Here is a 23,572-nt window from a genome sequence, read left to right as displayed (position 1 = left end):
TAGTATACAGTGTGTGGGCGCGGTATATCATCATAAAGAATACTAAAAAGGTGCAGTATACAAAATACCTGGGTGTACATGCATGTATAATAGATGAATGTCTAACATAGAAATATATAATATAGTTAAAAACAGGGAAAATATGACACAACATCCAATGGGGAGTAACACAAGATATAACAGAGTTAATCTAACCGCTGTAAGAAAGCCATCCCGGAGCCACCCATGGTAGCATTCCGTAGACCTACAAACATCAAGGACTTGGTTGTTAGATCATCTCTAAAGATCCCCTCTACGGAAGCCCCTGAATTGGGATTCTCTCCGTGCGACAATTGTGCCGCATGCAAGTACCAACATGGTCAACGCAACAAAGAGCACACCAAACACACAACTGCTGGTGAGACATTCTGCAGCACCGTCACAGGAGAAAGATACCATATTCAACACCCTCTTAACTGTCAGTCTACTAATGTCATCTACCTCATCACTTGCAAGAAATGTTCTCAACAATACATTGGCGAAACCAAAAGGGCCCTGAAGACCCGGTTACTCGAACACTGTGGAGACACCAAACACAACCGAGACAAGCCAGTTGCTAGACACTTCAATCAAGCAGGTCACAGTACTGAAGACATCATCATCATGGCCATCGACAGACCTAACAGCCAGAATTACTACCATCGGTTGGCTTTGGAAGCCAAATGGATCAAGACACTACAGACTACATCACCGAAAGGCATCAACATCAAGGGTCATTCATAATCTCCAGCGTTCAAATTTTGGTTGTCCGTTCGCCGGGACAACTAAAAAGTCACCGGACAACCAAAAATACTGATTCGGTTGTCCGCCGGACAACCATAAATCTGTAGCCAAAACTCACCTTTGTACGAGTATCTTTTAGCCGATGGTAATATTTAAAATGTGAAACTATTTTTGAATAAAATAAACGTGAATTTAAACGTGGTTCCACAACCCATGAGCTGCTAAACTCAATCACAGCCATATCTGTTTACTTTATCGAGCCCCTCGATATCGGAAAAAAAAGTTTATGCATCGGGGGAAGTTCAGTCCTTTGCGTTCGATTACAAGTCTGGATTACAAGTTACATTGTACAACCATAAAAAATGTGCACCACTGTTACTGAATAAGCTTAATATAAAATGCATTGTATTATCATCTTGAAATTTTCAGAAGAAATCATGACCAATGTAGTAAAAAAACCCCATAATTTGAGTAGGCCTATTGAGTAGGCCTACTGATTATGGGACGGGGACGGTGGTGGTCTGTCGGCCCGCAGTTTCGCAATGCAATGGTGCAAGCTTTACCTACCTTGGAAGAGATCAATACGATAAAATACGGTAGTGATCCCAGACAAACAAGTATGTCTATGGTAGTGATCGCGATTGGCGACTCCAGCGCCTCAATCAGCAATCACCTCGCCCATCCAGTTTACCATGTGTGCGTGTCTTTGCTAGCTGTATGCGCCGCAGTACGCTGCGTTTTGAGAACGCGATCTATTATGGGAAAACAATGATTTATTTGCTTTTGCATTTTGACGAATTTTTAATGAGAAAGGGTCTTTAAAATAGCTTTTCTTATGGTTCAAATTTTAAGATTTCTTTAAAATCTATTAATGACAAGATAAAATACGGTTTGAAGATGACATTAGTGATGAAAACTCAATTTTGGCCATGTAACACTTCAGTGATCCTGTGTGCATCCTTAAAATCTTGACTTCTTGAAAACAATCATGAATTCTGACGGACTTTAAGCATAAAATACGGCACAAACATGGATTTATTGATGATAAATAATTGATGAACGTACAACTTGTATTTTCTTGGATATATTTGATATTTTATTAGCAACAAGGTGAGTTTGGGGAAAGTGTGTGATGTGAATTATTTGGCGGCAGTGTATGTTTTAAACTTGCAACTTTAAGCTTAAAAAGTTCATTAAAATTTCGACAACCAAAATATTTTCGACAATTAAAACATTTTTGAGGTTGTCCGCGGACAACCTCAAAAATTGCTTAATTCGAACACTGATAATCTCCCTCTCCTTGCACATGGCTCGGTCATGCAGGTCACTGTCCCATACCTTTTTCACTTCACTTTTTTGTTCAAAATCGGACCACCTCGTCCACTCCTGGCATGCCGTCTTCATGGTCTGGGAGCGGAGCCAACGCACATAGACGTTGCTACCGCTTGGCTGTCCCACCTAGGCGGGCTATGTTGTTCCGTGCCGGGTTGTGGGGTCAGTGGTCCTCCTTTTCATTAGATTTTGGTTATTTTTCAATTTTCCCTTACCACGTCGTTTTCCCCCTTTGTGACCTGCTTGGCCTACCATATCTTTTTTGTGCCTTTCCCCAGTCTTTTGTCCCATTTGGCTCTCCATACTTTGCCTGCTGTTATGGTTTTTCACACCTCTCTTAACCCACTCTAGGCTCTACTGTTATTTAGATTTCTTTTATTTTCTGCTGCTTAATCAATGTTTTAGTCAATGCAGCTTTTTATCTTCCTCTTTTTCTGATCAGAGCTGGTCTCCACTATATTGAGAGCAGGTCTCATTTTTTACTCCTTGAAAAAGAAAAGTTTTGTCTTTTCGAAACGTCAAATAAAAAAAAAGGTTTTTTTAACTCTGTTTATATATCTTGTGTTACTCCCCCATTGGATGTTGTGTCATATTTTCCCTGTTTTTAATTTTATCCATTGCTAGTGTGACACTGTTGTATCCTTTTGGATCCATCCTTTGGTTCCCTGCTGGTCAGTTGGAACAGATTTTCCCTGTTTTTATATATAATATAGACCTGCGTTTCTAAAACGATATAAAAAAATATTGGAATTATAATCTTCAATCTTCAATCTTCAAAGGTGAATCCTTTTGCAGCTTTAAAAGCTATACTAGGATGGTGCAGAAGTGACGTCAACAGGCAAAGTGCAGAAAAGTGTAGGTGAAGAAAAATAACGACCATACCAAACGAAAAACTTAGGGTGCGGGATAAACACATACTTGCTGTGGTGGTTTACAGGAGTCTTGAGCCAACAGGTACCTTCATCCCCTCACAGCTGGTAGGGCGGCTTCCTTGAAAGTGGCTAAAGATGGTGCTAACACTGTCGCTGATGGTAGTTGGTTCCACAATCTTACGGCTCTAGGATAGTATGCATATTTGTAGCAGTCTATGGTGGCTTCTGGTATGGAATATTTCAATTGATGGTCATGTCTACCTATGTATGTTGCTGGTAGGATAATGTGCGGCAGTTGTATGTTGACCAGGCCATGTTGGATCTTATAGAACATGGTCAGCTGTGATGCCAGGCGCCTGGTATGAAGTTGGTCCCAGCCAAGGTGTTGATCAAGCTTGACACAGATGTAGTTCTTCTGAAGTCTCTGAAGACAAACCGTGCTGCAGCTCGCTGAACTTGCTCGATGCGATTAACTACAGTGATGGTATACGGGTTCCAGGCTTCAGCGGCGTAGTCAAGCTGAGGGCGCATAAGCGCCTGGTAGGCTCTGGCTTTGACGCCTTGATTACAGGGAGATAAGGTGCGGCGTAGCAAACCCAAGGTGCGACTCGCTTTCTTGGTAATTTTACTGCAGTGGTCGCTCCATTGGAGATCATGCGAGATGGTAACGCCGAGATACTCGTGCTGGTCTGCTCTCACAAGTGGCTGTCCAAGGATGTTATATTGGAAGATGCTTGGTTTATGCGTTTCTTGGTGATGGAGAGAATGGCACACTTGCTGATGTTAAACTGCATAAGCCAGGTGGACGACCAGTCAGCGAGGACTTCGAGACTCTCTGCAGGATGCGATGGTCTTCTTCGCTCTTAATCTCCCGATACACAATACTGTCGCCTGCAAACAGGCGATACTTGACTGGATCTTCTCTTGGATATCATTAATGTACAACAGGAAGAGGGCTGGTCCAAGTACCGATCCTTGGGGCACACCTGATGTAACATTGCCCCAGCTGGAGTGAGAACCGTTACTGACACAGCTTGTACTCTGTTGTGCAGAAAGGAGTTGACCCATTCCAAAGTCGGACCTCTGATGCCGTAGAAGTTTAGTTTGGCGGATAAACGATGATGTGGAACTTTATCAAACGCCTTGCTAAAGTCTAGCAACACTACGTCCAGCTTGGCCGCGATTTTGGAGAGTGTAAGACCAGTCATGGCAAGATGTAATTAGTTGTGTTACCGGTGACAGCCTCTCCCTAAACCCGTGTTGAGAGTCAAGCAAGATGTTATTTGCGTTGAGATGCTTGGAAACATGGCTGAGTACAATGTGTTCCATTATTTTGCAACACAGGCAAGTAAGTGAAATGGGTCTGTAATTTGCAGGGTCGGATTTTAGACCTTTCTTGTGTATACCGTGACCAGAGCTTGTTTCCATTGGGTTGGTACGCAGCCCAGGGTGTAGGATTGGTGAAAAAGAAATCTGAGTGCAGGTGCTAGTTCATGTGCGACCATCTTCAAGAGCTTGGCAGGCAGTTCATCTGGTCCACAAGCCTTGGTTGGGTTCAGTGATGAAAGTTGTTTTTCCACTCCCTCCAAGCCTATGGTGAGCACCGATATTGATGGATGAGGTGAGATCCCTTATCAGGTATGTTGGTCTTTGGTTCTGCAAGTGAAGACAGATTTGAAGTGTGTGTTGAGAGCTTCAGCTTTATCTTTGTCAGTTGTGCAGAGTTTTGTGTCAGTTCTGAGTGTTGGTACTCCAAGATTTTCAGTTCGCATGAGCTTCACGTATGACCAGAATGATTTTGGTTTCTCTACAATGTTGGCACCAATGATGTTGTTGACGTATTCTTGGTGTGCTAGAACCAATGAGGTCACTTTGTTCCGATATTGGCGGAATGTTCTCCAGGATTGGTCACTTGGATGTTTACGTGCCTTGCTGTAGAGAGTGTCTCTTTTCCGCATGCATCGCTTGATGTCACGAGTGATCCAAGGGAGATGACGCTTTCCATTACTCATTTTCCATGGGACATGGTCATTCATGATTTCATACAAGCAATTTCTTATTTTCTCCCAGTTTGTGTCCACAGTATTTAGAGAGGGATTTGATGCAAGAAACTCCTGTGTGAATGCTGCTACCTTTTCATTTAAAACACTTTCATCAGCTTTCAGGAAGTTATAAATTTTCCTGGGTGGTTTAACCTGGTATTTTGGTTTCATGTTTATGTCAAAGGTGACTATATCGTGGTCCGATATACCTGAGCTCACAATGATGTTGCTCACCAAGTGTGGATTTGTGGTGGTGATCAAATCCAATATACTATTGGATATAGGTCTAGTGACCTTTGTGACAAGTTGGGAGAGTGAGTTTTCAAGTAAAAAGCTCAAGAAGCTTCTGTGTTCACTAGCTGTTTTTGGATTGGTGGTTGTCCATGAATCCCAATTTATGTCAGCGGTTGAAATCTCCCCGATGATGACATTTGGGAGCTTAGATCTCTGTTTAGAGTACACAGTAGACAAGGACTTGGCTAACTCTTCAAGAGATTTAGCTTTGTTAGTTTGTGGGCCATAGTAGCTGGCAATATACAGTGATTTGGTGTCTGAGAACTGTAAGCTTGCCCACACTACTTCACAGTTTGAGTCTAAGTCTGGTATGTCAGCAGTTATGAGAGTGTCTCTGACAGCAATAAATACGCCTCCCCCGTTTGAGTCTCTATCTTTCCTGTAAATGGCGTAATTGTCTGGGAATATGGAATATGTAGCCATATCTTGACTGATTTTTGACTCACAGCCCAGGATGATATCAGGATTGTGATGATCCACTGAGGCACGAAAGGCTGCCTGTTTCTTTTGACCTTTCAGCCCATTACAGTTTATAATCATTGTCTTGATTTTGTTGCTACGGTTTTTGGGAGGAGAAAACTCCTGAATTGTTGCTCATGGTTTGTATCAGTTGGGGTGGATGTTTTGGGGTAATCACCACCTGGAATGTCAATGATAGAATCACTTAGTGTAGAGAATGGATTTGACAACTCTATGGATCTGGTTCCAAAAACAGAGCTATCAAAATTTGGACAGCCACATTGATAGCACACCCAGGAAAAGCTACCAGATGTGTTCATCAGGTCATTATAGTTTTGATCAGATAAACCAACACACTCGGTGTGACACCAGAAGTTACACTTGTCACAGATTAACGCTTGAGCATCATTACCAACCTCTGACTGGCAAACGCCACATTTGTACTCCAAAACTTGAGGGCCAGGGTTTGTTTCAATTTGCCCACTAAGTAATAATATCAATAACAAGTGACTGGTATTTTTGGAATCAAAATGCCAAACCCCACGCATGGGTTAGTTTTTGTTGTTTACTAACAAGGAGTTTAAAGCTCCACATTGCAAGCTGGTTTTGGTTGCATGCATGTTGGGAACATTTGGCAAAAAGAGAGAATGTAAATTCAAGGAGATTCAGCACGTACAGGTACAGGTTGTTTATGTTAGCCTTGTTTTGGTTAACATAAGATGGAAAACAACTTGTAACAAAGCTTCTTTGTATGAGACATATGGAGGGCACCAACGTATCACACGACACGCATATGTGTGGAATACTTTCTGTGCAGATTTCAAGCTCAACACATGTGGCTTTAGGGGCACTGCTTTCAGCTCCTGTATGCGTACTATCATAATAAGTTTGTTTTGGATGCGAGATGAATGGAATGTATTCAGTACAATTAATGAGTTCAGCATAATTACCTTTGGAACAAGTTATAACACCTGTGTGCAGGCTACTGTAATATGATAGAGAGGATTCAAAGGTTTCATATAACATACACTTGTGTTTAGTATAATTTTCACCTTGAACACATGTAACATTTAGAACACCAGTTTCAACACCCGTCTACATATCGTACATTTTGTTGACAACAAATGAGATGAGTTTGGACAGCATGAGTTCATGGAATTTGTCATGATCTGGAGGTGGGAGCCCAGTGTCAGGGCTTCTTGATGTAAGACATAAAGGGGAGGGCGCATGCACATACATATCATGCGACACATTTGAGGTATTTTCTTCACAGATTTCAAGTTCAATATGTTTGTTTTGGAGAGTACCAGATTCTATTTCCACACCTGTATGCATACCATATATTTGGTTTACATCTAATGAGATGAGTTTGAGCTGATTGAGTTCATGGAATTTGTCATGTTCATGAGGAAAGAGCCCAATATCAGGGCTTCTTGATGTAAGACATAAATGTGAGGGCGCATGCACAAACATATCATGCGACACATTTGAAACACTTTCTTCACAGATTTCAAGATCAAAATGTTTGTTTTGAAGAGTACCAGATTTTGTTTCTACACCCCTATGCATACCGTAATTTTGGTTTACATCAAAGGGGATGAATTTGAACAGTGTGAGTTCATTGGGTTTGTTATGATCAGATAGAGAAAGCCCAGTATCAGGACATCTCGGTGCAAGACATAATGGAGAGGGCGCATGCACATACATATCATGCGACACATTTGGAGTGCTTGCTGCACAAGTTTCAAGTTCAACATGTTTCTTTTGGAGATATTCAGATTCTATTTCTACACCTGTATGCATACCATAATATTGTATTTGGTTTACATCAAATGAGATGGATTTGGGCAGAATGAGTTCATGAAATTTGTCATGCTCAGATAGAGAAAGCCCAGTATCAGGACATCTCGGTGCAAGACATAATGGAGAGGGCGCATGCACATACATATCATGCGACACATTTGGAGTGCTTGCTGCACAAGTTTCAAGTTCAACATGTTTCATTTGGAGATATTCAGATTCTATTTCTACACCTGTATGCATACCATAATTTTGCATGTTTTGGTTTACATCAAATGAGATGGATTTGGACAGAATGGGTTCATGAACTTTGTCATGATCAGATGGAGAAAGCCCAGTATCAGGACATCTCGGTGCAAAACAAGATGGAGAGGGCGCATGCACATACATATCATGCGACACATTTGGAGTGCTTGCTGCACGAGTTTCAAGTTCAACATATTTGTTTCGGAGATAATCAGGTTCTATTTCTACACCTGTACGCATACCATAATTTTGCATGTTTTGGTATACATGATATACATCAAAAGAGACGAGTTTGGACAGAATGAGTTCATCATGATGATGGAATTTGTCATGGTTTGATGGAGAGAGCCCAGTATCAGGGCTTCTTGGTGCAAGACATAAGAGGGGGGGGCGCACGCACATACATATCATGCGACACATTTGAGATACTTTTTACACAGTTGACAAGTTCAGCATATTCGTCGGGAGTAACATGTTCTGTTTCTACACCTGTATGCATACTACATGTATTTCTACCATAACCATTGTGAGTTTGGTTTAAATCAAATGGGATAAAATTGAAAGGAGGGTAATTTGTAACATGTACATCTGATTGCAAATCACTAACTGCCACAAGATGATGGAATACTAGCAGTTTTGCCACTAGAAGAACAATAAGCGAGAGCATATTATCATGGTCACGATGTTTGTTGACAGATCGTCGTCTCGCCATTGCTACATGTATAAGTTCGGTAACATAGGCTACAAAAATAATGGAAAGATCCTACCGTAACTGTCCAGCATGAAGATGATACAGAGAGGATAGTGGCCAAAGAAAAGTCCAGTGATATCCCGGGAGTAAAGCAGCGCAAAGCTGCATGCAATCACTATCGTAGATCCCCGATAGATTTCAACACACGAGTCAAGATGGCGACTGTACACTGAAGTACCCCAGGATCATTCAAGTTCATAAAATAACATCTTAGTCAGCAATATCGAAGAAATTTGCCAACATAATTGAGGAGCAAGGTTTATACAACGCAAATCCACAAAAATTATTGCCGGATGGCCAAAGGAAATCAGAAAATTGCGAAGATTTAATTCAAAGCTTCGCGGGAGCAAAAAGAGATGCGACCGATGCCTGTGACGTCACATCCGTCAAGAAACTAAAGCAATTTATTCCTATATTAGTTAGACTTTCCTGTATGGTTAAGTGTTGACCTACCTAAATTTAAAAACCGCATTTTGCATTTCGGTTTTCAGCCCGCTTTAAGAAATCTTATGGAAAATGGAAATACAAGTACTTTAGTAAATATCCATGAAATCTTGCGATGTTTACTTTTTGTTATAAGTCATAGTAATTTATACAGCAGTCTAGTTATATAAGTCATAATAATTTATACAGCAGTCAAGTTAGCTCAATCGTTAAGGTGTTCGACTGTAGTGCGAGAGGCTGCGGGTTTGAACCCTGGCGGTGCCTAGTACGCTCTTGTAGAACTAGCCCCGTTCCACAAACCGCGACACCTCTCGAATAGAGAGCGGAGCGAGCACCGAGCGGAGCTACAGTTGGAAAATCATCATACAGGTATCAGAGTACAGCACAGAAGCCAGTGCTACGCTCTCGTGGTAAAATTGGGTTAGCTTACAAGGAACTTACTGCTAATTTGTCTCGTTGTAACCCGTACGCAGCTCTAGGATCTGATCCTGGTTGCGAAGGTTATTTGTGGGATGTTTAGGGTGTGCGCTCTTGAAGCAGCAAAGTTCCTGTATTGTTTTTTAATGGTTTATGGAATGATGTGGGGCCGTAGTGGTCAGCGACAACCTGTAAAGTGTGCTGAGGCTTGTGGATCGACGTCGTTGTGCCTGTGTGTAGCGCACTATAAATCACTGCGCTTTATTTTGTTAATATTTATTATTATAAATCATTATTCACTATTGCTATTTTTAAAGTAATCAAGAAACACTTTAGTTCCTTAATTCAAACCACTAAAAGTCTTTTATAATGGCAAAGTGTTTTTTTTTTTTTTTTTATTCTATGGTGGACGTGATGCTTGTGCTTACCTTCTGTCAATTAACGTTGTCATCACTCATAAATAATGTAATACTTAAAAGTAATTGTCTCGAGATATCAGGAAAACACAACAAAGCAAGGAATAGACTCAGCATTGCCCTCGCGATCATGAGGACCATTTAATAAGCTATTTATAACCATTCAACCATTTTATATCCATTTTGACATAAATATAATTGATATAAATAAAGATAGATTTTATAGCACTTTCATAGCATTTAAGACATAATATAAATTATAGCAATAACCAATGGCAATGACAGCAAGAATACAAAATTGTTTATCTTCAAATAAATATTAATAATAACACAATACAAAGAATTATTGGAAAATGTGTACAACAAGCCAGCCATACAGACTGGACACGCAAGAATTGACTTCTGTATCACATTTTACCAGGGGGGGGGGGGCCAAGAGGAGGGTGGGTGGGATTTTTTTGTTTTGTATGATCGGAGGAACAAATGCAAGTGCCTCACTATTTAAGAAAGATATGGACACCACAAAGGAAGTGGAAATAAGCCAAGACCTGATTGGATGCACCCCACTAAAGTGACAGCTGAATGGACAGGAATCTGGGCTATAACAACACAACAACCCCTACATCATCCCAATACCATGACCCAAATCAATAGCCTAAAGAAAGGCCAAGACTTTCAAGAGGACTTGAGAAGTCTCAAGTGGAAAGCAGAGTATAATCCTCAGGACTTGACTGCACATGAAAGCCCAAGTTGACCTGATGCTGAGACAATCTAGCTTTTAAAAACGTAATTTCTTATTAAATTTGTCATAACCCTTGTATTTAAGATCAAATGCCCAAATGTGGGCCTGTAAAAATTTGTGATAAAAAAAAAGATTAGCCTTAGTAAACGAGCAAAAATAGAAATGTGACACTTTTATATCGACAAATATGGTCGTAATATTATGGTTAAGGACTATCCTTAACCCTCACTCATGCTCACTGTTACTGCGCATGCATACATTCCATGTGATGCGATGATGTAATCAGCCTTATTCATAATACCCAGGGAATCGCTGGCCAGGCCGGCCTAACCACCGTGGCTACAGGTCGGTGATCTTCTGTGTGGCATGCGCGGGGTCCGAGGTTCGAATACTGAGGGTACCAAGTGACTTATTTGTCTTTGTTTAGGATATACAGGGGTGAACATAACTGGTACCTTTTGCCGACTTTATATACATGATATTTATGGAATATACCAATTCTGCAATCCAGGCAAACTGTAAACCACAGCCAGGGCTCAATTACATATAAGAGATTGGGAAAAAACATGCTACAGTTACGTTACAAGGCCAACGTGTCCATTTCACTTTTATGTAAATTTGATTTTGTCCTATTTCAATAGTGATAACCTGATACATGTTTTGTAATTTGAAGTCTGAATATCATCATATTTGGACGTCAATGAATAAAAGTAGGATTGATTTTGCACTGGGTGGGTATTGAAATTGATATTGTTGCCAACTTGTAATGTTTGTTTCTTTAGTATTCTCAATGGAAAACAAGTGAGCAAAACAAGTCAATATGAGAACGAGTTGAAGAAGAGAAAATTGTGATGCAGTGAGGGGCAAGGCAGTTTTTAAAGGGCAAGTAGTATCTTGCCTTTGATTTGGAAGGGCACCAAGGCAGTTTTAGCCATTTTCAAAGGGCATGGCGTCAAGGCATTTTTATGACTCCATCAGAGGTATTATGTTCCCGGGCTGTCTGTCCGTCCGTCATTCTGTTATTCGCCTGTCTGTCCGATGTAGCAAGGGCAATTTCTTGGAACTGGTAAGACATACATTGTTTTGTGATATGATTTGATGGAGGGTGGTAATTAGTGGCCATCAATTCCAGTAAGATCTTGTCGCAAAATATGCTAATTTGGTAGCTCGTTTGCATAAAATTCCTTCTGTCTGCCTGTTTGGGGTTGCAACTTGCAAGAATGATGTAGTTGCAAGTACAATTTTTCGAGCTGGTAAGGTATATTCTAGTGATGTGACTTGGTGGAGGGCTGACAATGGATGGTCTTCAAATTGCACTATGTTTTCATTGCAAAATATGCTAATTTGGTAGCTCATATGCATATTTTATTTTATTATTATTATTATTTTTTTGAATTTGGAATATTTTCCCCAGCTCCAAGTGAAATCGCTCTGGTTAAAATGATGTGCGTTTAGGTGGAGGCATTGTGGCCGGAAAGAATCGCGCAACCCGAGAACCGCAAAATTCTATTTTCAAAAGTAAATTTAAACATGAAAAAGTGACATGCAAATTGAGTCCCGATGAATTTATGTATTTATTATATATTTATTTGTCTATTGGGGGAGGGGGAGGGGGAAAGGGAGAATTTGCCCCAAAAATATTTTTCTTGCCCACCCCCCCCCAAAAAGAAAACCACCTAAATTATAAAATGTCCACTTTTTGTGGCAATTTTGTGCAAAATTGGTTAATTTTGCGGCTTTTGCCCCCACCTAAAATTCACTTTGTCCCACAAATGCCCCCCGAAAAATCAATGGGTGCCGTCGAAATGGAGCGCACAACAACCCTGAGGGGCATTCACGGCAATTGCTGCTGGTGCCGTCAATTACTTAGAGACCTGATGTGACTTACATAAGAAGATATTTTATATTTGATATCATCCGAAATAATTTATTTGACTGTATCAACTTTGCAGGACAATTATTGGATAAATAGTATATAGTTATTTTAGGTTATTGCTTTGATGTTTTGAAGTATTCTTTGATTCATGAAGACTTTTATAAAATTAATATCATCCTGGCATACGATTCTGCTGGCCCTGGCCCCTGTCACTAAGTTTTTATGTAAAGAAAGATAAATAAAAGTCAAAATCAGAAACCATGCTCAACTTAGGTACGCTTACCAGCCAAATCAGAACTCAAAATACTATAACAAATTAAAGATTTCAATGTGTTTTTGTGTTTTTTTAATGATTTTTGTGTTTCGAATTTTGTGTCATTAGTTTCGAGTGAGGATTTTCTAGTTTCTTCTGATACCAATTCAGCTTTGATGAAGAAAAATGTGGGATGTGAGGCTGTTGATCAGGTCACTCCCCTTTGTAAAAAATATCTGGAGCTGAATGTGACTTTAACACTGCAAAATCCAGCAGAATCCAACAACAACATGGAAAACCTGTAAGCATGCGTGCATCTCACATGATGTGATGACGCAATCGCCTAAGTGGCCCGCCAGCAACCCCCCCCATGGCTACAGGTCTGTGATCGCCTGCTTGGCATGAGGTGTCGAATCCCGGGGGTACCAAGTGACTTTATTGTTCATCTTCTCTCCTTTTTCGCTTGTTCTCTCCTCCCTTCCGATAGCAAAAACCCCTCTGGGTGTTAATGCAGTTGACCATCTGGATAGTCAACTCGACCATCTTTCTTGAAGTGGAATTTATTTTATCAAGTGCGCAAGATAAATTCAAGAGTATGACAGTGTAATTATATTGTTGTGTCTGAATAAATATTGGATGAGGAAATATAATCTCACATTTAAATTGCATGCATTGATAAGAACCGCTTTCTAGTAGGCCAATGTTATTGGACAGAGCCTCTCGTGAAAGTAATTATTTTTATGAGTGTCTTGTTTTTCTGAATAAACTCTATCTCAATAAATGGACATTTTTAGTCTTTTGAACTGATCAAACAAAAAGTACAATATCCAAGTCAAAATTTTAGTTTGCTGCATTGCTTATGTGCCCCAGGAGGTATCACTTGTGTTTCAAGTTGTATATCACCAGCATATAGAAAAACAAGGGTCTTTTTTCATGGCTGGATGTGATACACAAGTATGACGTTATGGGTAAAATTTAACTAAAAACTCCTCAAAACGTGTGTTTTTTCGTTGTTTTTTCTTCAGGCCTCTTGAATGATCGCTACCAGCAGTTTTAGGGTTGTTCATCACAGCTCATAACACTAAAATGCTTGCTTAGGGTAGGAAAATAACCGCATAGTACTTGCTTTGGGGACTTTTTGACAGTCTTTTTCGCAGGTGATATGCAACTTGAAATACAAGTGGCCCAGGCTTAATATGTATGATACACAGCATTATAGTACTAGTATTTTAGTCAGAAATTAACATGGCAAAATAGCCTTTTGCACTACAATTGTATAAATGCTTTTACAGGTATTTGTCCCTGGGTTTTGTAAATGAATATAAACAGATTGAAATGGTCAATTGCCTATTTCTTTTGGCAACATTACAGTGTGTACCAGAAGTACTGAAACTGTGTTGTGAGGGGAGGGGGGCATCAGTTATCAAAGGTCACTGGAGGGTTGCTTGAAATTTAAGTCAATTTCCAAAAAATTATATGGCCATTTTGGGACTAAACATTTTCCCATTGCATCAAATTATTTGAGCTAAAACCTGTATTTTGATTCATGAAATTAACAAACACACTGTAGTACATTGCCAACTTGTGTCTTTTTGTCTGTTAAATTTGCCATAGAAGTAGTGATGTAACAGGATTAATTACCATAGCAATGGCTTAACAGTGGAATGTATTGCCCTGCACTATAATAAACAGGATGCACTCATCACCTGTGGTGTATGTGTGCAGTGAGATTGACTATGATACCGCTCTTTTCAAAGACACTAAGGTGCCTATGATCAGCATGATGTGAAAATTCTATAAAATTATGATCCAGGTTTTTATCACTGTATGGTATCGTCTACGTCTAGTGCAGGGTAAACCCATTGCTATGGTACTCCTGTTACATCACTACCTCTACAGCAATTAGCCTGTATCTTTATTTTAATAGCCTGTATCTAAAAAAAGGGTATCAAATATTGCCTCCACCATTTCAACATATCTTTATTGCTTCTTTGTTTTTATTCTAATCAAGGCAACCTACGGTGAGTGCGGAGTAGGACTCTATCCAGACTTATCAGTCAATTCTACCGTCAAGGAACAAATCTCCTCAGATCTTGGAACCGGATCAGAAACATTTGAAATCCCGGAATTCAACGGAAACCACCCGGCTACTGTGCTTCATGATTTTACTGTGGTAAGTCACAGCTGTTCTTTTTATTTCAATTAACTTCTATTCTAATGTTACAATTGATGAAAACACTTTCTGCACTATTCAGCCCAAATCCCATAAGCCTTTGCGAGTAAACCTGAGGTGTCGTCATTTGACGTTAGGCCGATGCGCACACCTACTGCGCATTTTAAAGCTGTGCAGTGCACAGTAACAATGTGCACATCGGTGTGACGACATCACAGGTCTACCTGCAAAGGCTTATGGGATTTAAGAAAAGGTCAATATTCCCTTCCCTGCACATCCAAGATGGCTGGCATGGCATGAATGGCCATCTTGGATGTGCAGTAAAGGTGAATTTAAGAATTGTTCATGAGGAATGAGGAATAATCATTTGAAATGTTCAGGGTTCGCAGGTTTTTGCCGCAGGTGGAAAAAAACGCGGTTTTAACCACGGTTTTAACCACTTGGCAAAAACAGTTTTTGCCGGCAAAAATGGCAAAAACTAAAAAAGTGATTTATAGTTCAGTGTTTTCATCTCAAAACAAATTATTAAGTTACAAAAATAAGTTCCAGAGTATAACAAGGCCAGATTTTGTAATTACAAGCAATATATTAAGAAATTAAAGGCATGTGTTTTCATTGCTCAAGTGCATTTTTTCGAAATGTGGCATGTATCAAATTCAAAACATTTTCATTTTAAGGACTTGAGGAGACAAAAATATGTTGAATGATTCGTTAAAAGTTGTGTGTTACTGTTTATGAGCTTTCTGTGTCACTTTTTAATATTTGAGTGACTATATGTGAGTTTTGCCAGTTTTTGCCATTTTTGCCGGTTTAAACCAGGCAAAAACTGGCAAAAACAGTTTTTGCCAGGTTTTTGCCACTTTGCTGGCAAAAACAGGTTTTTGCCGGCAAAAACCGAACCCTGGAAATGTTTATGAAATAATTGCAACACCATGTAGATTAAATTTAAGACTTCTGCTATCCCCTATGGTGTAATTAGAGTGGGTAAATGAACTATGAGAGTATTATGTCCTTTGGAGGATATTAAACTGTGAGTCTCATGGACAGAGAGCCATACTTGTACCTTGCAGTCAATTTTGAAAAGATTAGGTTAATAACCCTAGATATCCCAATCTGTCCTATACACTATAATGTATACTCTGTATACCTTCCTCGAGGCAGTCAAATAAAATAAAACATTGAGATTTTCTCAAAAACTACTAATTTTTGCAGGAATCTGTTGTGCTAGTTGGATTCCTTGCATCATTTCCTTTCTGAAAATGTATACTTTTATACTTCTCGTCATTCAGAGATACATTAAAAAACTGTATCTAAATTACTGACCCGAGGAAGGTGATACAGACAGTACATGTAATGACTGCACTTAAAGAGAAAGTCTATTTGATTCTGGTGTTCCTTTGAGATGTCCTACATGTAATATAATGAGGACTGCTAAATGTTAAAAATATCAATTTTATATAATTTGCTATTCAGAATGCGATTTGGTTTGCCTAATGTGCTCCCAAGGCCCACAATAAAAAGTGCGAAGGTCGGTTACAGGGCCCTTAAGACTTGTAAAATAGATTCAAATATGTACATTAACCTGTATTTTCACAATCCACCAAAAGCTTGATTTTGACAAAAATTGGCAAATACACCATCTTACCCAACGATTGAACAAGATTGTGTAAAAGTAAAACTAATTGTTCATTTAGGAAAAACAATAGTAACAACAGTCATGAATCAGATCGATCCGATCATATCACATGTGAGAGACAGTTCTTTTCTGACATGCCTTTGTACTTTTAAATTAACTTGTAAAATCTGGGAATCGTTGCATAATTGAATACGTTGAATGGCAATCACCCCAGCCAATTTGAGTGCACAGCATTGACTGCGAAGTGGTCAATATTAATGCATTTTTAATAGACACTGCCAGAGGTGTGTTCCCGCGTGTGATGATACATTGTAGTGTGGCATTCTATGCTGTCTATAAATTTTCACTAAGATGATATTTTTAATACAAGTCAGACAATACTGAACAGAATTAGATGAGAAAAGCTAGCACTTAATACTTATGTAATAAAGTATTTAGTGTGAAGAGAGTTCAGTGAGTGGTTGACTGACCGAAAGGTCAGCAGTTATGTATTTATTGAAAAATTTGAAAAGTGGAGCACTGTGGAAAGGCAATGAGCAATGGCTGTTCTACTTGCCCGACCAACCCAGAGTGTGTGTTTTCGGGACTTTGTTTAAAAGCTGTTGCAAGTAAAAATAGTTATATACCTCATATATAGATTCCTGTCATCTGATTGGTTGAAAGTGCAGTCGTTGAATTAACTATGCCCGCAAAATGAACTATGGACCGGTCCATGGAAATGAACTATGGACCGGTCATGTGCGTCATGATCAAACTGCGCGTTTTCCCAGCGTAAAATGATATTACGCACGCGTTGATGTTTTCACGCGTTATAATCACGCAGAAATCGCAGATTGTAATCTGTGTGCCGTTCGCATTGAAACTATTAATTTCTCTTCCCAAAATCGATGCTTTTAACCAAACAGATGACAAGAATCTTAAGATTTGGTATATAAAACAAATATTGACTGCTTTTTTTGGGCATGGTTAAAATTATAGGCCCGGTGATCTCAAAACCATGACTATGCCCTCGGCTACGCCTCGGGCATAGTCATGGTTTTGAGATCACCTTGGGCCTATAATTTTAACCATGCCCCTCATAGCAGTCAATATTTGTATACTAGTGTGGGTTTTTTTGCCAAAATGGATCTATTTTTTGTTTTGTCGCCTAATAGCCTGGAATAGGGGGAGGGGGTCATAAAAGAGTGAGTTGCAAATTTTAGTTCCAGTATTAGATTTAATGTTACAAAAAAAAATGATATCAACCGTAGTGTACTTGGATACTGGGCAAAATGTGAATGATAACTTAATTTTGAAAATTGCATTCCTTGATCTTGATTAAATCAGATTGTTTCACATTATGCAGGTACAATGTTGGATCAAGTGAAATTGATTATAAGAGAATCTATAAATTGTTTCTGTTGGTTTGGATCTCAGTATGGACAGGTTCAATTGTGATACCTTTCAGTAAACTGTTCAAGGTGTGCACAGTGGTTAAGGGGGTACTACACCCCTGCCCAATTTTGTGCCTATTTTTACATTTTTCTCAAAAATTATAGTGTATTGATTACAAGTAAGATATGTATATTATAGGGGCAAGGACTACAACTACTGCACTGGAAATTCAGCAACTCAAGGCAAGTAGTTATTGATTTATTGATGAAATATTGGTTTTCCCTCATTTTTGACTGTAACTCCACAACTGTTGTCTGTGTTGAAATAAAATTTCCAGTGCAGGAGTTGTAGTCCTTTCCCTATATACATATCTTACTTGTCACCAATGTGCTATAATTTTTGAGAAAAATGCAAAAATAGGCACAAAAATTGGGCAGGTGTAGTACCCCTTAAATTAACTATTTAGAATTAAATTCATGGACCCCTCACTTTACTTGATCACATGACAGAATAAGTCAGGTGGTGTGTGGCATGAATTGACTAAATTCAGGAATTTTCCTTTGTCTGCTGTGTAATTGAATGGGATTATTTTTTAAATGCTTATTTTATCACAAAACAAGCAAGTATGTTAATAAATAATATAAATACAAGCTAAAACCATCAGGGTTCGACAATGAACCCCACAAACTAACTTACAAATTAATTAAATACAGTACAAATTTGATTATTACTGGGTGAGAGGTACCATAATAGTTTTAAATTTCCTGTGTTGGTTAGGCTTTGATCACTCACGGTGCATACCAGTGATTACAGCAACTGTGAAATTCACTTCTGTGTTGCCATCTCTGTCTGTCATGCCGCTCACCGCCTGGAATAAGTTTAGTACACTGTACATGTACATACCCAACTGGGGACTAACAATACAAATCAAATCAGTCTTATACAGAAAAGAATTGTCTTCAATACTCTGTTGAAAGATACCCAACTCAATTACATTTACATGCCCTAATAATATGACACTTGCCTAGATAGTGTGTTTACTAACATAACATTTTTCCTTCTGAATGGCGACTTCTGTTCAGATGACATTAGAAGTGAGCGCTAACCTCTAAGGTAGATTAGAGTGCAAGCCTTGAAATAAGCGCACTGGAACCAGGAGCAATTTGTTTTTCAGTATTGCTCCTACATGTAGTTCACTGGGATTTTACAAGAACCAGGAGCAATTTCTGGCAACAGAAATGTGGTCTCAGAGCATAGACTGTTCCTTTCTAGGGTCTATGCTCAGAGCTAACTCCTCTTCCAGATATTTCCTAACCTTAAATGAAGCTGCAGAAATATTGTGAGGTGAAAAAAAGACAGAAAGAAACAACGAAACATACTGACACGCAAATAATCACAATAAATAATAAAAACCAATCCTACATCAAAGCATTTTGGAAATAAAACAATGGACAGACATAAAAAAATTTGAGAAAATCTTGTGCAATATCTGCAAGATTTAACCAATTTACTAACAATAAGAATGTCTTGGACAAGTACTTATGGGAGTCATCAAAGTAAGTACCAAGTAAAGCCCTAATCCATGCGGACAGATACCCACAGTAAGGGGATTATCTCATACTACATGTACCTCAGAGGTAAACTAACTCTGAGGTAGCTCCCATGACATGAACATAGCATAGCATGTTTTGTTAAGAATAAGTTCGGAGACAGACCCTGTTTTTACTGAAATTAACCCAACATCATGAGTTTGAACAGCAGGCACTCAGTATTTTTAATGATAACTTTAAGATCTTAGCATCATGCTCCTTTGATTTTTACTAAATCTTTCATCGCAGTGTTGAAAACCATGGCATTTAAAGCTGGATCTACCTTATTTCCCAAATAATATTGTTTGTTTATGGACATATGCAATTAGATCCACAAAGGTTGTGCTGGCACAATAACTTATTAAATGCTCATCAGGTAAACGCTTGCTTGGTATTGGTAGATTCACTTGACTTGAATTACTGCTACTTGATATTTGATATTCATTTAGATCTGTTGGCATTGCTTAAAGTTCCCTGTATGGAATAAATTTGTATTAATGTTAGTGTGTAAAGCATATGTACTGCTCAAATGGGCTCAAGGTGTATAATGCAGAAGCCAACCTGGAGCCATGTACATGTGATAAATACAGAAATCTGCTCAAATCGCAAAATGAGCAAACACACTACATCTAATCATTCTCTTACCATTTCGCTGTACTATTTTATTGCATATTCTATTACCTCCACGACCCATTATTCAAAATCGCGCACTGTGATTTGTTGAAACGCGTCACGTGAAAGACCATTAATTAGCAATAAAGTGGCCTGGGCAACAAACTTTATGTTCTTCTCGCATCACAGCGCACAGCAAAGCGCGATGCAGTATATTAGCACCGTTACGCATTCTACGCAAAGCATTACGCTTGGTTACGCGTTCTGCAATACTCGCTATCACTTATGCTTTGGCTACGCGTAGGCGTTCCACCTTGAGGTAAACAACTTGAAATATTTGGGCAAAAATGAGTTATTTTCTCTTTAAATCGCACTATTTTGTGGTAAAAACTAATAGAATGCGCCTCACCCATTATTTACATTTTTACTGCCTCGGACACATTATTTGCGTGTAAAGGATAATGCATTACCCTTAATCTCTTAAATATATTCTCTCACATTCTGAATCCTGACAACTGCTGCTGCTGATTTGAAGATAAAATCACATAACACATTAGAATTCAGTTTCTATAGTATGAGATGTACTCAATTTCCTGCATGATGAATGCATGGACTTATTACATCCTCTTTAAATGAGCATTTGGCTCTTTTGCATCCCTGGGAATTCTTAGGTAACTTTCTCACATTCTGAATCCTGACAACTGCTACTGATTTTAAGATAAAATCACATAACACGTTAGAATTCAGTTTCTATTGTATGGGATTTACTCAATTTACTATATGATGAATGCATAGACTTATTACATCCTCTTTAAATGAGCATTTGGCTCTTTTGCATCCCTGGGAATTCTTAGGTAACGTTCTAATTAAGGCAAAATCTTGCAGAACCGGCCCATTATCTGTTTTTAGCTCTGTATTATTTATACATGATAAGTCCTGTCAGATTTGTTGGGCTTTCCAATCGTGGGCAGCTCTTATATAACTCAAAGTCAATAGTGTTGGGATGAATCTTCTCCTTCCTGTTAAAGAACAGTCCGCCGCTGGCATATCACACACTGTTATACAATTTGAACTGAACTTGTTCAGCTATTTATAAAACATCAACAAGTACTCTATTATACTATGGGATTTAAACTTGTATAACCAATCAAAAATCTATACAACATCAAAGAATATACTTGGTTGTGACTTCCACAGAGTAAACTCCAAGCTTAACTTGTGTAACATGCTGATCAATGTTTCATGAGTCTCAACGCTTTCGTCATCAAGAAAAGTTACACAGTTGTTTATACCCGACTGTTATTAATGCCTCCATTTTGCCTGTAATTAAATTAAAAGTTGTACAAGGTGTCCCATAAAAAGGTTACATACATGTAGAAAATGAACCGCAGTTTGTGATGGTACAACAAAACAGTGTCATTTTGTCAGATATTATTTATTCATCCTTCTTGTAACTGTTTACGAAGTTTCAATTCTGTACGTAGTTTCAATTCCGTATCTTAAAAGCAACTTAACTATATGAGCGTAAAATGACATGGGTGTCAAGAGTGGCTAACCATCAAAATATCGCACAACGAAAGTTGAACACAATCACACTTTCGTTTTCAAATTTTTTTCTTTATTACTTTTTATGTTTCTCTTCTTATTAATTGTTGAACTTATTGCACAAAAGAAACATAATTGAAAAATTAAATATTGTACACTGAAAATGAATCGGTTTTAGAGCTTCTTGACTCTTGGTGGTAACAGATAAAGAAAGGTGGTCATTAAAGAAGAGCACGCTTTTTGGTGAAAGCAGTTCTGTACACTGTATCACCTGTTATCAACATACTGTAATGAATAACGATCTTTTGCATTTAGGGCTTGCTTGAATTTTGTTGACTTGAAATCGCTGCTGTTTGTTTTTACATTTCTGACTAAAATCTCGAAATAAAACTGAACAAGTTGTATTCTTTGTTTATCAGAATAAATACTGCATTTGCCATGCTATGGCTGGGCCTACTCAAGTGCCCGCCAAAATGCACAGTGGCTGTGTACGGTGGTATATTATGAACCTCGTATTGCATTATGTCACGTAAAGAGCTTGCTCAGGAATGCGGGCTAAGTACGTAGGTTGTGAACTTGACATTCACAGGGCTACTAGTAGAGGGTACATAGATTATGTCATGAAGAGGATATTTATATTTGTTAACATTAACTGAGATTATTTTCAAAAATCTACATGTAACCTTTTTTTGGGACACCCGGTACTTAATAGCAAATGCAAAAATGTTCTTAAAACGTTTGTTCAAAATGTTTTAATAACATTTAAATGTCGAGTTATATAAAGATCATGAATGCGTTTTTTAAAACATGATTGTAAAATATTTTGGGCAACCGTTTTGCTCAATGTTGTGTCAACAGTTTAATAACATTCTGTTTGAATGTTTTGCATCACGTTTTCAAAAATGTTTTATGAATGTTATTAAAATGTTTTTATAATAACTTGACATTTAAACCTTTTCAGTAAAACGTTGTGTGTTTGCTGGTTTTATGATGATTAGTGCTGAATTTCTGTGGATGTGATTTGCATAAATAGTTGAGATAGGTAATACATCCTATTGATCAAAGATTAAAACAGTATTGTAACATTTGCTGACGATTTTGTTCTAAATTACAAAAATTACGGCTTTCGGTGCTGGATTTATGACAAAATTAGAGACTTCTATAAAATGATTGGGCAATTTGTTTAATCATACATGTAGGATTAAAATATGTATGTACATGGCATATGGGATGTTCATAACACATCAAGCCAACTGACCTCAGTCACAACCGACTGAGTGACATGTATCGGCGACATAATAGGCGCTGGAATTAATAACAATCTATCGTTTTGTGGAAAAAGAAGAAGAATGTAATTTTTATGTCAATATTGCTACAATTGTGGCATCTGCACAAACCACAAACAATCATCACCGTAACAAAACTACAAATAACTCGCTTGCCTAGGTTGCTACCAGCTAATACCATATTTACTGATGACTACCTTCCCATGAATATCATGACAGGTGCCTGCTGTCTATGGCTCATTGGGTTTTCTGTGTTCTTGGCCTAAAAGCTTACAGGCATGTCTGTCTATAGAACTGTTTCAAAGTCATTTAGGACCGGTTTCGTGATGCATGGCTAGTGGTCAGACTTCCGAAGCAAGCCCAATTAGTCTTATTATACCAGTGCTTAAAATTTCATATCGTACATCATCTAGAAAGATAAATCAATAAAATGGATCCACACTGGTAGGGCTAGCCTACTGGCTTAAGAAGCCTGAGCACTAGCCAAGCTTTGAGAAATGGGACCAAAGAGTCTTGTTTGCGTGTTGCTCATGGGTGACAAAATAGAAACCCTTTAGATTATTCTGTCATGTGCAAGGCATGGGAACCTTTATTTAAAAGTGTGTGAGTGTTGGTGTTCTGCATGTAATGCATTGTGCTGATAAAGTGCAC

The 23,572-nt window shown here is 38.5% G+C and overlaps 1 protein-coding gene across 1 annotated transcript in view; it reads left to right on the top strand.

Moving 5' to 3' along the window:
* LOC140155234 (integral membrane protein 2B-like) overlaps window positions 1-23,572 on the top strand; it is a 219,720-nt gene that overhangs the window by 41,601 nt on the left and 154,547 nt on the right. Inside the window, exon 3 of the mRNA XM_072177988.1 lies at window positions 14,718-14,879. Coding sequence (XP_072034089.1) covers window positions 14,718-14,879 — 162 coding nt within the window. The remainder of the gene's footprint in view (window positions 1-14,717; window positions 14,880-23,572) is intronic.

This window comes from Amphiura filiformis, chromosome 6 (genome assembly GCF_039555335.1).
Source record: "Amphiura filiformis chromosome 6, Afil_fr2py, whole genome shotgun sequence".
NCBI classification, from domain to species: domain Eukaryota; kingdom Metazoa; phylum Echinodermata; class Ophiuroidea; order Amphilepidida; family Amphiuridae; genus Amphiura; species Amphiura filiformis.
Note: the sequence above shows the minus strand (reverse complement) of the source record. Positions and strands in the feature narration are given on the sequence as shown.